The sequence below is a fragment of the Rhineura floridana genome, chromosome 9, assembly GCF_030035675.1.
Source record: "Rhineura floridana isolate rRhiFlo1 chromosome 9, rRhiFlo1.hap2, whole genome shotgun sequence".
NCBI lineage: Eukaryota > Metazoa > Chordata > Lepidosauria > Squamata > Rhineuridae > Rhineura > Rhineura floridana.
Genome location: NC_084488.1, coordinates 32,545,522 through 32,562,180, shown reverse-complemented (window position 1 = coordinate 32,562,180; position 16,659 = coordinate 32,545,522). Strand labels below are relative to the sequence as shown.

Here is a 16,659-nt window from a genome sequence, read left to right as displayed (position 1 = left end):
AAAATTTATAAATGGTGGCAAATAAGGAATATTGTTTTCTCTTCTGCTTAAGTTTCTGACTCAGTCTCTTGTGAAAGTAACATACAATCATGTATTTTTATTTAATATACTCTTGGAAAAAATGTTATGTGCTGGGTAATAATTTTATGGTTAGTCCACAATTATTTATTTATTTATTATTTTATTTGTATCCCACCCTTCCTCCCAGCAGGAGCCCAGGGCAGCAAACAAAAGCACTAAAAATACTATAAAACATAATAAAAACACACCTTAAAATACATTAAAACAAAACAACTTTAAAAACATTTCTTTTAAAAGCTTTAAAAACATCTTCAATAAAAAAGGGTTAAAAACATATTTTTTAGGGGGGGAAAGGTTTTAAAAACACATATTAAAAAGCAATTCCAACACAGACGCAGACTGGGATAGGTCTCAACTTAAAAGGCTTGTTGAAAGAGGAAAGTCTTCAATAGGTGTCAAAAAGATAACAGAGATGGCGCCTGTCTAATATTTAAGGGGAGGGAATTCCACAGGGTAGGTGCCGCCACACTAAAGATCCTTTTCCTATGTTGTGCAGAACGGACCTTCTGATAAGATGGTATCTGCAGGAGGCCCTCACCTGAAGAGTGCAGTGATCGACTGGGTATATAAGAGATAAGACGGTCTTTCAGGTATTTTGGTCCCAAGCTGTATAGGGCTTTATACACCAAAACTAGAACCTTGAACTTGGTCCGGTAGCAAATGGGCAGCCAGTGCAATTCTTTCAGCAGCGGGGTGACATGTTGGTGATATCCTGCCCCAGTGAGCAGTCTCGCCGCCACATTTTGCACCAGCTGCAACTTCCGGACCAACCTCAAGGGCAGCCCCACATAGAGCACATTACAGTAATCCAGCCTGGAGGTTACCAGTGCATGGACAACAGTGGTCAGGCTATCCTGGTTCAGAAACGGCTGCAGCTGTCTTACCAGCCAAAACTGGTAAAAGGCACTCCTAGCCACTGAGGTCACCTGGGCCTCTAGCAACAAAGATAGATCCAGGAGCACCCACAGACTACGAACCTGCTCTTTCAGAGGGAGTTTGCAACACCCATCTCACCAAGTCAGCCCAGAAGGATACCATGGTGAATGGTATCAAAAGCAGCTGAGAGATCAAGTAAGAATAACAGGGTTACACTCCCCCTGTCCTTCTCTCGATAAAGGTCATCCAGCAGGGTGACCAAGGCCGATTCAGTCCAATAACCAGGCCTGACCCCAGACTGGGATGGGTCAAGATAATCTGTTTCCTCCAAGAGTACTTGCAATTGCTGCACCACAACCCTCTCAATCACCTTCCCTAAACGGGTATTTGCAACCGGTCGGTAGTTGTTGCAAACCAATGAGTCCAGGGTGGGCTTCTTCAGGAGTGTTCGGATCACTGCCTCTTTCAAGGCAGCTGGAACCACTCCCTCCCGCAATGATGCATTGACCACACCCTGGATCCACTCGGTCAAACCCCCTTGGCAAGCTTTAATAAGCCAAGAAGGGCAAGGGTCGAGAGGACACGTTGCTGGCCGCATCATCGCAAGCACCTTGTCTATGTCATCACGCCTCATCAACTGAAACCATTCCCAAGAAGTTGCAGCAGACGTTGAACTGGACACCTCATTGGGGACTACGGTAGATGTGGATGGGGCATGAAGACTGCTACGGAAGCGAGCAACTTTACCCTCAAAGTGCCTTGAAAAAGAAGGAGGGGCCAAAGCCAAGATGCTGGAAAAATAGAAATTTATTGTATTGTAAGCCCAACAAGTTTCAGCCTGTTAATTTTCAGGCTTTCATCAGGGGCTATAAATAAAACAACAAGAATAAATTTACTCACATAAACATATAAAATCATACATATAAAAAATCTATAAATCAGTCTGTGACTTACAATGCAGGCTAATGAGAAGTTTGAATGAGCAGACTGCTTACAACAGTATAAACGCCTCAAAAAGCAGAACATTAGGCATGAGTATATATATATAAGCAACCAGAAATAGAATTCCTTTTTGCTGAATGACAACCACCTGGGGGTGGAAACAAGTAAGGGACCATGGATATTTTCTGTATTTCATAGTAGAGGAAGAAATTCAAGCTCCTCATTTAGACCATGAGGGGTCATGGTTGTTACCTCCACATACTTTTTCTAAGACCCCAAATTTTAGTTTGGCAATAATGTTCTGCTTTTTGGGCCCTCCTTCTTTTTCCTGGTTTGGATGCTAGCCAGTTTTTGTTTGTTGCCTCAAAGTGCCTTGCCAACAATTCACAGTGGGCCTCCGAAGGGTCTAAAACTGCATTTCCTGGAGTTGATGTCAACAGACTCTTGACAGTATAGAAAAGCTCCACAGGACGGCTACCTGAGGATGCGATGGAGGCAGAGAAGTGGGCCTTCTTTGCCACCCTCACTGCCACCTGGAATATTAGGGAAAAGATAAACTTGAAATACAACAAGCACATATATTATGGCTATGTGCATTTGGCTTCATATGTATCTATAAATCACTTCAGAGATTGTGATTCTAAGTAGCTCAGTCTAGACTTACCTTTGAAACATATTTTGGTGCCTGGATCAGCCACTGACCTGTGTTATTATGGTGAAGCAATTTCACGCTTTACATAAGCAATTATGTTCACTGTGGTTGCATTAGTGTTGTGCCCTGTGCGTACTTCAGTAATCATGAAAAATGATAAGGAAATATTCTTTCCTGAACAGGCAGTGGGCATGTCTTGGTCAGCCCTGGTTGTTTCATTGTTTCCCAGATAGGTCCATTGCCTGTTTAGGGATGTCTCTTTGTGTTTTGCTGTAGGAAATACCAGTGTAGTCACAACAAACAAAATTGCTGTTTAAATCATTAATGAGTTCCAAGGAGGCTGGCTAATGAGTCAAATGGGATATTTTACAAGCAATATCACTACTGGACTGACACTTTAAGATGTTGTACTGATAAATTATAAACAGTAGCATTGTTGACTCTTATCATTTGACAAAGGTAATGTGAATTTGCAACAGATTCCTAAAGACCTAGTGACACAGTTCCAAAATGCTGTTTGCAAAAATGCTGTTATTACTGTTTAAACTTTGTTACAGGGAAAAATAATGCCGAAACTGAAGGATGGGTAGTTTCCTCAGAATCATGTAGCTTTTTATCTATTGGAGCAGCGTAAGTTTGTTCATTATATGCTTCTTTCCACATGAAGTCAACCCAATAGATTGTTTCTGCCATTTTTTAATAATTATTTTTACTGAATTTTCAAAAGTGCAATCAGGAACAAAAAACAATGCAACAATGACATACTGAACAAAGCGAGTACAGAGATACACAAATATCAATATACTATGGGTAATGCAGGGGTAAAAATCAATTAAGAGCAGACTAATCATGCATAATCACATACAAAAAAACCTGAAAGAGAGTAAAAAAGGAACACATTGATTAGATATTCTGAGCCACTTGGAGTGCTCTTTGGGAAATTCGTGGTTGCAACATTTGATCATCTCGGTTCATATAGAACAAGAAGGGGGACCATATCACATCAGATGTATCTTTTTTTGCTCTGCCATATATTACCCTGTTCTGGTAAGCTAAATGCTCCAAAAGAGCCACATCTCATGTTTTATCCAACCACCCCTTCATAGAGAAGCCAATAGATTTCCAGTGACAGGGTAACCCCTGCTGAGCCATTGCAAATCAAAGCACAACTAGTTCTCTGTGTACCAGCTGGGAGTCTTCAGAATGATCTATCAATAAGAGAGCCAGCGAAGGTTTTGGTATAAGCAATTGCCCAGTGATAATCAGAAATCTTAGCCAAAACACCAAACCAAAACTCTTTGATGAAGCAGCATTCCTGCCCATAGATGAAAGAAGGACCCAACCTCCCCACAGCCCCTCCAACAATCTCTGGGGATGGATGAGTTTATGCTATTAAGTTTAAACAGTGTCAAATATCATCTGTGGACTACCTTAAATGATCCTTCCTCAACCTTGGCAGACATCGATTTAAAAGGCACTTTCACCTATATAGAATTCCAAACCTCCTCCACTGTCCCAGATCCAACTCCCATATCCATTTTGCTTCTGTTGAGTCACCAACCATTTCCCCTTATAAAAGCCTGGTAAATACTCAAAATTAAGCCTTTAAAATTACTACCAATATTTTCACACAAATGCTCATACCGCGTTAAATGTCTTAATGGAGCCCCCTGTGTAAGAAGAGAACAGGCGAACAATTGAATCCAATGAAGCTGAAGCCAAAAGGGCTTCGGAACCCTAGCCTTTGAAAGTAGCTCAGCTTCAGATAATGGCTGCCCATTTTTGTAAAGGTCATGAAAAATTCCCTCTGACTCATTCCTTGTATTGAAGATATTTACCCTCATGCCCGAATTTAGCATGTTACAAAATAGGTAGAAGAGGAGACTCCAACAGGGCTAATTTCTCTGCTCCAGACAGTCATAGTAACTCTGTGGGTTCTCTATCATTCTCAAAACAGACTTGTTTATTAATTGGAAAGGAAGAGCCCTCCATTTGAGGAAGGAATGCCTCAGTTCCAAAGACACCCATGCAATCGATCTAGTACCTCAGATTATATGAATTAACTGCTTAAGGAGGCAGACACGATAATAAGTTTGAAGGTGTGGGAGTCTCAGCCCACCTCTTATTTTATGCCTATATAATGTGTTCTAAGTCACATGCCTCTTATTTCCCCCATGAACAAACTTCTCAATATCCCCCTGCCGTTTTTGAACCACTTGTCAGGGGTAACAACTGGCAGTCCTTGAAAGATAAAAAGGAGCTTGGGCAGCAGCGACATTTTTACAGCTGCACACCTACCAAACCAAGACAAAGGGAGGTGATCCCACGGGTGCAGGCTCTGTATCACTTCCTTAGTCACTACATTAAGATTCCCCTTTTTAAGTCGTCACCAGTCCTTTGTAATAATTTCCCTCAGGTATCTGAACTCATCATGACATAACTCCAAACCAGAGCATTCTTGCAGTTCCAATTGTTCATCCGGGGGAGATTAATATAAGGAGTTTTGATTTAGAGCAATTGATCTCTAAGTCAGCCACTTCTTTAACTCTGCAAAGATAGTCCGAATAGGATGCATGCATAGTATGTCGTCAGCAAATAAATTAATAACATGCTGCTTGTCCCCAACTTCAGTAGCTTGGGTAGATTGCAACTAAACTGCTAAGACATCAATGATGAGGGCAAAAAGCAGGGGGAGGGATAATGGGCACTCCTGCTGTGTGCCTCTGAATACATATGGGAAAGGCATCAAATTGATTTACTCGTATTCTCGCCAATGTGGGAGCATGTAAGTGCTCCATCAGCTGCTCAAACATCCTCCCAGATTTCATGTGAGCAATGAGAGGGTTTTTTAAAGAAAAACCCACTCCTACCTGTCGAATGCTTTAAAAGCACTGAGAGACAGTAGAGCCACCCTCCGTTGTTCAATATTTGCTGTTGTTTAATATTTATTCAGGACTCTGCTGATGGAGTCAATCTGTCTCCTGAGTATAAACCCAGATTGGTCTGTGTCAATCAAATGTCTCTGCCATTTTGTACTGTAGTAATATTTAATTTTAAGAAAAGATTGTGGTGGCCTGGAAATTCATATCCCATTGAAGTCCATTATAAAACACCAATTGCTTTTAAGAGGAGCCAGATTGCACACTTTACCTCTATTTGGAAGACAGAACACAGATGATTAATCTATGAAAACTAATTAATTAGTCAGTTAATTATTAGCTTCTTACTTTCATGCTCTAGTATATGTATGTTATGTAAACAGCACACTCACTCCCTTGACTGCCACATTTTTGTGTCCAGAAAGCTCTGGAATCTCTTTCCCTTGCTCCTAGACTTCTAAGTAGCAACAACATGTCTCTAGAATTTGGGAAGGGAAAAATGGCAAAAATGTCTTGTTAATTATGTGCAGAATAATGACCAGCAGTTTATGAAAAAAGGTAAAGAAAGAAATGTTTAGATTTCTCTAGACATCCTTCATTTGGGGGAGAAATGGCACATTACTGGAAAACTAGGATTGCTGCTAATCACTGCGTTCCCTCTGTTGAATTCTTCTCTTCATCCTCCATAATAAACTGCATGTTTCCCTGCCTCCACTAGCCATTATGTGAAATGGGTGCAGAAGAATTCATGTTTAGATGATGTAACACAGAAAATGATACTGCCATCATAACAGTGTGAAGACTTGGTATGAGAATGCTAATTTCAGTGTTAGCCTCATATCCTAGGTAACTTCTGCCCACATGGTGTAAAAAAGTGACAGGTCTGCCATCAGATGAGCATGAATGTGGCAGTTATAAATAGACTCTCTTAAAGAAGATGAAAACTGAATTAATAAAACCATTATTTTCTAAAGACATTTTAATACCTTTAGTCAGCTCGCATGTGGCACTAAACATGACTTGTATTACAGAACACCCCCATGTTCTCCCTTCTTCCCTCACATGCTCAGATGAATTAGTTGTGTCCTGGTTTGTGACAATTTTTAGCTTCATGTTGCATTCAAAACACCAAACTAGGTTGCATTTACCTTCCAAACAAGAATTTCAAATTGGCTTCAAACCATGGTTTCCAATACTAGTTTGGAGGGCAAGCATAAGCCATAGGCTAGTGGTTTGGATGCAACACAAAATAGGGGAAAGGAGGAATTACATAAACACAGTGTGTGTTCCAGTGGCAACAAACAATGCTATGGGACTGCATGTGAACCAGCCCAGAGTTTCGTAGTTTGCATGTGTACTGGTCAACTTACTGGCATCTTGTCCATACTGTTTCTAATATTCATATCTTGCTTAGGTAACGAAACTCCTTTGTGAAACCCTAGGAATGTTTTTACTCTGTGAGGCTAACATGGAGTCCTTAATTTGGAGTGTTCCGATTGTTTATCTCTCTGAATTACAGTAAATGTTAATTATAGCTATATGTCTGTGCAATCTGGGCTAACTGAAATCAAAATTCTTCAAGAAAGCTAAATTTGGTGGTCTGTATACATGTTTTAGATTGATATAGTCTGTTCTAGTTTTCCTAGTGGTGGGAAGGGACAAAGAGCTACAGAAAGACAGTAGGGCCCTGTCCCCAACCTCTAGAAATTAAGTATAATCCTATACACATTTACTCAGAAGTTAAGTCACATTAAGCTCTGTCATTCTCTTGCTTCAGAAATTTCAGTTAGTATTGACCATGCTTAAAAACATTATCTTCACAGCTATAAAAGGGCAATAAACCTGCATTCTATTTTAAAAATATGAGATTTTTCTGGAAACTCACTTGTATTACACATTCTGTACTTATTTAACACTCCTATGAAATTATGGCATACACAATTTAACTATGACCATGTCAGCCTCAAGAGATTGCACGTGCTACCAGGTTTTTCCAGTCCAAAGGCACAGCATCTATAAAAATGAATACTCTTACAATGGCAATGTTTCTAAAAATTGAATTTATTAATATTTTTAATTTCTGCATCTATGTTTTCAAGATATTACCGTGAAGTCATGCCTGGGGAGATTGTAAAGATATCCAGATATGATGTGCAAACACTGGATGTTGTACCGAGACCTGCAGGAGATCCATCAGCATTCTGTATTTTTGAATATGTGTATTTTGCAAGGCCTGACAGCATATTTGAAGGCAAGCTGTGAAATTTGTTTTGTCAATTATTCTTTTAATTGATAAAAATTATACCCACATATTCTATGATTTAAATCAAGATCTACAAAAGTGGTAGGCAAATTTTTCAACAGTTGAAGGTACATTAAGAAAGTCTCACAAAGATAGATTTTACTCATATTGACGTTAACATATTGTGAAATCCAGTGTAAGGCCTCCTGCACGTGTAGGGAATTGGACAGGATTACCTAGAGAGTTCAGAGCTTTCCTTACAGATTCTGCACAGGGACAGCAAAAAATAAAAATAAAATCCATTATTTTTCTGCTAGTTTTCTTTCTGTGTAATACCAGAAGGCTGTATTGTAATACTTTTTGGGTGTATGGATGGGTTGAGAAGTGTTTCTTGGATCAGTGGTCTGGGGCTGCCCACTTGCAGGATAAATTACAAAGATAAATAGATGACAATATTTGGTCAATTTATGGAGCATCTTCAGCAGTATAGTATATCTGTCTTTCCAAACTTTGTGATCAAACACATCTCCATGTCACCCTCCTTTTTCATTTTTGTTTAAATGTTACTTTATTTATATTGTTAAAAAAATTATTTCAGCAAAGGAAAGAAATAGTCCTTGTTAACAGATCAAATTGCTGAATAGTCTGGGATTGAACCTTTTTCTCCTATGCCAACATTACTGTGGGTTTTTAAAGGCAGTAGAGAAAAACTATTACTGATGCCTGCATCAAAGTTGTACAGAAAATAAGTTTTTATCAATCTCCATAGGTCAGATGGTGTATTCTGTAAGGAGGAGATGTGGCCAACAACTTGCGATTGAAGCCCCAGTGGAAGCAGATTTGGTTAGTACAGTCCCAGAATCTGCAACACCAGCAGCCCTTGGTTATGCACAAAAGGTATTGTGGCTGTTTCTTCCCTTTTATTCTGAATTCTCAAATTTTTGATGCAGGAATACTTTTTTAAAATATTATTTTTAATTTTTATTTTTAATTGGTATTTTATGATACCAAACAAATAAAGCCTGTAACATAAAATATTTTAATGCAGGCATTTATGTCTTGTAGCACTAAAGATTTCAATCTTGCCTTTGTTTCATGCACTTCAAGCCAGCTAGCAAGAAAAAGCTAAATACATTAAACTAATGAATGATTTAAAAAGATCTGAACATTAACACAGCCTATAAATATATGTGCACATAATATTCAACAGCCAGATAAAAAGATTACTCCCTGTGAATTACAAACTTTGTAGTATTTTCCAAAGAAATCCCCAAACCACCAATGAGGACCACTGCTCTATCACAACAAGTTGTGCATTCCAAAGCCTTAGGACAATGATTATAAAACCCCTACACGTTACTTTTGCTAAGGTTTACATTGGATAAGATTTTTTTAAATTTACATTTTCTTAGGCAATTTTTAAATGCTTGGTTATGCATTCCCATAAGCAATGTGACATGGGAGCATGTGACTCAAGAGTCTGCACTGCAGCAGTTTATGTAATCTCTGATTCTCCAAGTTTTTATGGCTAAATACACAAGCCACCAGCTAACATGTTGGTTTGGTCATGTGAACGGGTATTATGTCAGTGAAAATTGTTGTATATTTAATATGTGGATTATCTGTTAGTGCAGCCTTTCACAGCAGGGTGCCTTCCAGATGTCGTTGCACTACCACTCCTATTATCCTTGACCATGGCCATGCTGGCTGGGGCTGATGGGAGTTGGAATCCAACAACACCTAGAGGTTACCAGGGAAGTGTATCATGGCTTAAAGTGAAACAAGGCAGTTTCACAGCAGGATTATTTGTACACGTAGATATTTAGGCTGCAGTACTAAGCATACTGAGAAGAATGCTCCACTGAGATCAGTAAGATTTGCTTCCAAATTAGCAAGGTTAGGATTAAGCTGCTCTTAGAGTTGCATCTAGAACTGTTTACACTTAGTCAGCACTTTTGTATTTAGAAGAGCTAAGGATTGTTGATGGACAATTGATTCTAGCCATTTCACTTTATATTGAACTTTGTCTTCTGTTTTCTCTTGTTTGTAGTGTGGATTACCATATATTGAAGTATTGTGCAAAAACAGATATGTAGGAAGAACTTTCATTCAGCCAAACATGAGGTTAAGACAGCTTGGAGTAGCCAAGAAATTTGGAGTCCTGTCAGACAACTTCAAAGGAAAGCGTGTTGTCCTTATTGATGATTCTATTGTACGAGGCAACACCATTTCACCCATAATTAAACTACTGAGAGAATCTGGTGCTAAAGAGGTAAGAAAATATTACTGTCAGTTTTCTAGCAGGACTGCACTGAGGGACAAGACAAACTGTTCTAGTTTCAACCTTCATTTCAACTTTTCCAAGTGTCATAGCAAAACAGGAAGACAACACTCTTCGGTTTTTCTGTTTCAGTGCCTAGATATCCATCCCTTAATGGTATTCTGCTGCCAACCAATCAGCTCTCCCTCCTCCTTGTACATTCCATTTAGTGACATTGCATTTTGTTGGTGTTACCTGTTAATACAAATGAATGACGTAATTGAAACAGTGTCAATATCATAATAACATTTCTCTCCCCCTGCGTTCCCCCAGGTGCACATTCGTGTGGCTTCACCTCCAATAAGATTTCCTTGTTACATGGGAATAAACATTCCAACAAAAGAAGAACTCATTGCCAACAAGCCTGAATTTCATGACCTAGCCAACTACATAGGTAAAACATTATATTTTTCAACCATTGTCAATAAAGATGTACATAGAAATAAGGTACTGCAGAAAGTAATTTTCAGAGTGATCATTTTCAAAATTATCTGAGCTACTACTGTAGCTTTCACTCATGTCAGTTGGTTTGAAAGCTAGCAATTGCTTAACTGAACTCCTGTGCTAATTCTGTGATGCACATAAATACTTTTAGTGCACACTGTAAATGGGAAGTCTCTGGAATTTGCATACACAGTATTTGCATATTCTTCAAATATATGCTTACTGTATTTGATTATCAGCAAAATTCCTAAATAAAATATTCGTTACATTTGGGGAGAGGGGTTGTTTTAATTGTGAAAAAGAATGGAAAGATTGATAATGGAAGTATCTCCTTGATTATAATGGTGCCATATAAAGAAAGCTATATAGCTGAGTAGAATAATTAAGCAATGAATTTTATAGACTGACCTGGGGCATACAAGAGGAGTTTTCTGGTTAAAGCTTGCATGCATTTTATATGTGACGTGGCATGCAGTAGCTCAGATATGGATAAATATCCACTCGGGCTGCAATCCTGTACCCATTTACCTGGGAGTAGTGAGACTTACTTCTAAGTAGACACCGTTAATGCATTTATCTGCTTTTATTCATTCACTGCAGAATTCAGTAGATTACATACAGCTTTTAGGGTAGACAATCACAATATTAATATGGAATATTTAGTGTACAATGTTTTTATGATTTTGGCACATATAAATGAGAACACACCATATTTTATTTTTTTGCTTTTGGAAATATTTATTTATTTATTTATTTACCGCCCCATAGCCGAAGATCTCTGGGCAGTTTACAACAATTAAAAACATTAGAAACAAATATACAAATTTAAAAACACAATTTATAAAATTTAAAAACAATTTTAAAAAATACAAAGCGGTAATGCATATGTTTTGCTTAAACAAGGCCCAATGTTCAGACCTAGAATTTCTGTTTAAAGCATCCCTAATAGCAGATCTCAGAAAGGCCTCTCTGCCAAATTTGCTGACAGTCAGAATTAGCAATATAGAGTTTATGATATTAAAATCAGTTTTAAAATCAATGATCCATCAAGTTCACAACTGTCTGTTTTAATGGGCAGCAGCTTTCCATCACAGGTCTTTACTTCTAAAAACAAATTGGAAAGCTATTTATAAATCCTTAGGTATTTTAAAGGAAAAATTAATGAAACTTGGTAATTTTTCATGCCAGTGAATCCACTGCTGCAATTAGCATGACCTAACATTAAAGTTTTAGTTTGGAATCCCAAAGGTTTGTGTTAAACAGCTTGGGTGGTATCCTGTGGACTGTCCTCTAGCAGAAGGGAATCTGCCAACAGAATGGGGAGGCAATTTTCAACAACTCCTGTTCATCTCTGCAATGTCCCACCCTCTCTAAAGCTGCTATAGAGCAGGGCTGGATTAACCATTAGGCTTAGTAGGCTGAAGCCTAGGGGCCTGGAGCTCTTGGGGGCCCATGCATAAGCTAAAAAAAATTATCGTGGGACAAGAGCTTCTGAACCGCCCGCCATCCCTCCGCTTCACTTACCTTTTTCTCCGCTGTTTTTTGCGGTTTGCCATCAATCAAGATGGTGGCTGAGGTTTCCCTAAGGGACAGAAGCCTCTGCCGCCATCTTGGTTGATGGCACGCATGCGTGCTACACGTGCGCATTGCTGCCATCAACCAAGATGGCGGCAGAGGCTTCAGCCCCTTAGGGAAACGTCGGCCGCCATCTTGATTGATGGCAAACCTGCGCAAAAAAAAGCAGAAAGGTTGGGAGAAGGGCCCCCCAAACACCAGTCAGCCTAGGGGCCCTCCTCAGCTTAATCTGGCCCTGCTATAGAGGGTTGGAAGATCACCTGGAGCATATTTAGGGAAGGTGCAGGCTGCTTCAGGAGGAAGTGAAAGTTGCTGAAAATTGCCTCCTTCCCTGTTCTGTTGACAGATTCCTTTCTGCCAGAGGGGAAGTCACCATTTGATACCACTTCTTGATCATTAGGGAATAGTGCGTTTTTTACAGTAATTTTTTGTCTTTTCTCCACCTCTAGGAGCTGACAGTGTCATTTATCTTTCAGTAGAAGGACTGGTATCATCTGTTCAAGAAAGCATCAAAGCAAGACAAGATAATGAAAATGGCCTTAAGACCAACAAGTTTTGGGCTGGGAAAATTGGCCATTGCATAGCTTGCCTTGTTGGAAAATATCCTGTAGAGCTAGAGTGGTGATTTTCCAGAACACAATCACCACTGAATTAAAGTTTGGAACTGATATCATGCATAGGATGCAAAAGTGTGTAGTAAATTGCTACCAAAGAAGTGATCAAACCACTCATTTTAGTTAAATGTTTATTAAGGATGGTGAGGACCATAAAAGAACTTCCAGAAAAGTGTAAAGATTATGCAATAGGATAAATGTTAGTGCTGTAACTTGTGGGGGCTGGGGTTGGATGGCAAAGTTTTTTCTATTCCTTAGCTGGTCTAATCCTGCCAAGAAACTTTGAGCTCTCCTCAGGCTTTTGTTCATAACATTGGTTTATTACAAATGACATTCTGAAAGAGCCTGTGAGCAATTAAGCCATCTCGGTTTTTAAAACAGTGTTCAACCAGGGGGAAAAATTGCATTCTGATTTTATATAAATGGTAAATTCTGAAGTATAATTGCTTTACAAGTAGTTTTTATCCAGCTGCTGGGGTTCTTTGTTTAAGAATGAAGTTAAGTGCCTGTATTGTTGCTAAATTAATCTGTATTAACTTGCTTCTAAAGATACTGAATACTATTTTTATACATTGCTGAGACTGGGAGACTCAGGGAAAATACTAAGCCAAAACTCTAATACCTTGAGCCATAATGAATTAAAGACTGACAAATATACTGTGTTAAAGTGCTTTCATTGTATGTCAAAGGGATGTGACAGGGAAAATTAGATAGGTTGATAACTATTCTGAGTGATATGATTTATTGTGCTAATTTTCTCCACAATGTTCTTTCACCTTGAATACTTACTTAAATGTAATCTGAGTGAATGTTTTTATTGGATGTAAGCCTTCAAAGAAGACTCAAACATTGAAAAATTAATGTGTGAAGTTATTCTAGTGGAGTATTTTAACAAATGTAGTGTTCTTATTTATTTGTTTGTTTATTTATTGTATTTGTATACCGCCCCATAGCCGAAGCTCTCTGGGCGGTTTACAGTAACTAAAAACATTAAAAACAAATATACAAATTTAAAACACATCTTTTAAAAACAATTTAAAACACAATTTAAAACACAATTTAAAAATTTAAAACAATTTAAAAACACATGCTAAAATGCTTGGGAGAAGAGGAAAGTCTTGACCTGGCACTGAAAAGATAACAGTGATGGCGCCAGGCACACCTCGTCTCACAGGTCATTCCATAACCTGGGGTCCACCACTGAGAAGGCCCTCTCCCTTGTTGCCACCCTACCAGCTTTCCTCAGAGTAGGCACCCGGAGGAGGGTCTTAGATGCTGAGCGTAGTGTACGGGTGGGTTCATATCGGGAGAGGCGTTCCATCAGGTATTGTGGTCCCAAGCCATGTAAGGCTATATAGGTTAAAATCAGCATCTTGAATTGAGCTCAGAAACATACAGGCAGCCAATGCAAGTGGGCCAGAATCTGTTTTATATGTTCAGACCGTCTGGTCCCTGTTACCAATCTGGCCGCTGCGTTTTGCACAAGCTGCAGTTTCCGAACCATCTTCAAAGGCAGCCCCGCGTAGAGTGCATGGCAGTAATCTAATTTGGTGGTTACCAGAGCATGGACAACTGAAGCCAGGTTATCCCTGTCCAGAGAGGGGCGCAGCTGGGCCACCAACCGAAGTTGGTAGAAGGCACACCGTGCCACCGAGGCTACCTGAGCCTCAAGTGACAGAGATGGTTCTAGGAGAACTCCCAAGCTACGAACCTGCTCCTTCAGGGGGAGTGCAACCCCATCCAGGACAGGTTGGACATCCACCATCTGGTCAGAAGAACCACCCAGTAGCAGCATCTCAGTCTTGTCTGGATTGAGCCTCAGTTTATTAGTCCTCATCCAGTCCATTGTCGCAGCCAGGCACTGGTTCAGCACATTGCCTCACCTGAAAAAGATAAAAAGGAGAAATAGAGCTGCGTGTCATCAGCGTACTGATGGCAACGCACTCCAAAGCTCCGGATGACCGCACCCAACGGTTTCATGTAGATGTTGAACAGCATGGGGGACAGAACTGACCCCTGTGCAACCCCATACTGGAGAATCCAGGGTGCCGAGTAATGTTCTCCAAAAACCACCTTCTGGAGCCGACCTGCCAAGTAGGAGCAGAACCACTACCATGCAGTCCCTCCCACTCCCAACTCAGCCAGTCTTCCCAGAAGGATACCATGGTCGATAGTATCGAAAGCTGCTGAGAGATCAAGAAGAATCGACAGAGTCACACTCCCCGTCTCTCTCCTGACAAAGGTCATCATACAGGGCGACCAAGGCTGTTTCCGTGCCAAAATCAGGCCTGAAACCCGACTGAAATGGATCCAGATAATAGGTCTCATCCAAGAGTGTCTGGAGCTGGCCCACAACCACTCGTTCCAGGACCTTGCCCAGGAATGGAACATTTGCTACCGGCCTATAGTTATTAAGATTTTCTGGGTCCAAGGAGGGTCTCTTCAGGAGTGGTCTTACTACTGCCTCTTTCAAGCAGCCAGGGACCACCCACTCTTGCAGAGAAGCATTAATCACTTCCCTGGCCCAGCCAGCTGTTCCATCCCTGCTAGCTTTTATTAGCCAAGAAGAGCAAGGATCCAGCACAGAAGTGGTTGCACGAACCTCTCCAAGCACCTTGTCAACGTCCTCAATCTGTACCAACTGAAACTCATCCAAGAAATCGGGACAAGGCTGTGCTCTGGATATCTTGCTTGATTCACCTGATATAAATATATAAATAATATATATTTAATATATATATTACTGCATATCTCGGTACTTCTATGACTTTTTTAATGTGCTTTTTGTGTTGCTATATGAATGAAATCTAAATCCTTGGTGGTTATAAAACTGTGATCTAGACTTCCGAGTTGAATTAGAATTGAATTCTAATCCTGTTAAGAAATTACTGTTTATCATCGTAACAAATTGATGAGGAGAGACTGAAAGAACTGGGCATGATTAGCCTTGAGAAGAGAAGACTGAGGGAGATATGGTAGCACTCTTCAAGTACTTGAAAGGATGTCACACAGAGGACAACCTCGATCATCCCAGATTGCAGGACACGGAATAATGGGCTCAAGTTACAGGAAGTCAGATTTTGGCTGAACATCAGGAAAAACATCCTGTTAGAGCAGTACAACGATTGAACCAATTACCTAGGGAGCTGGTGAGCTCTCCAGTACTGGAAGCATTTGAGAGGCAGCTGGATAGCCATTTGTCTGGTATGCCTTAACTTGGATTCCTGAATTGAGCAGGAGGTTGGACTCAATGGCCTTACAGAACTCTACTATTCTGTGAGTTGACACGAGCAGAGCCTGCGCTGGATGTCACCTACCCCAGTGCCCTTGCCTCTTCAAAGTCTACATGTTGACATTGATTCAATATGAGTGCAATTATTTCTGGATAGGACTTCTGTATGAGCAATTAGAGACTAAAAAAGAACAAATTTCCTAAATATTGTAAATCTGTACACATTTGAGACAATGTATAGTAGATTTAGTCATAAGAGCCAATTTTATGCTGTTTAATGCAGCTATACATGAAGTGCTTTACATGGGACTGTACCTCCTCAACATGCACATGGGAGATGGCTCACATGAAGAAGTTGCCATATCAATATCCCCATGTGTTGAAAGCTAACATGTCAGTGAGATTGCTAAGTAGAATAGTCTGAACAATGACAGGCAGCTGTAAAAATATGTGAGGCACTTGTTGTATGAAATAATTTTGCATATAATGGGAAGGGGGAAGAGGAGAGTTCGGACGCAGAGATCCCAACCAAGGTGTGGGAGGAGGGGATTTGGTTCCTTGCCATGAGGCTGAATGTTAGGGATGGATGCCTGTGGCACTCCAGATGATGTTGGACTCCAGCTCCCATCATCCCTGACCATTGGCCATGGTGGCTGCAGCTGTTGGGAGTTGGAATCCAACAATATCTGGAGGGCCACAGGTTACTCCTCCCTGCTATATGTGATGTCAATAAAATCCAGCACAGTTCAGAAGAATCACTGTAATTTCCACATGTTCTCACACAAGTGGAGATGGTTAATAG

At 40.1% G+C, this 16,659-nt stretch overlaps 1 protein-coding gene across 1 annotated transcript in view; it reads left to right on the top strand.

Annotated features, from left to right (window-relative positions):
* The window catches only part of PPAT (phosphoribosyl pyrophosphate amidotransferase), a 59,882-nt gene extending 46,396 nt beyond the window's left edge, over positions 1-13,486 (top strand). Inside the window, exons 6-11 of the mRNA XM_061584075.1 lie at positions 3,109-3,181; positions 7,530-7,681; positions 8,442-8,569; positions 9,723-9,944; positions 10,266-10,386; positions 12,461-13,486. Coding sequence (XP_061440059.1) covers positions 3,109-3,181; positions 7,530-7,681; positions 8,442-8,569; positions 9,723-9,944; positions 10,266-10,386; positions 12,461-12,636 — 872 coding nt within the window. The 3' untranslated portion in view covers positions 12,637-13,486. The remainder of the gene's footprint in view (positions 1-3,108; positions 3,182-7,529; positions 7,682-8,441; positions 8,570-9,722; positions 9,945-10,265; positions 10,387-12,460) is intronic.
* Positions 13,487-16,659: the final 3,173 nt, after the last annotated feature.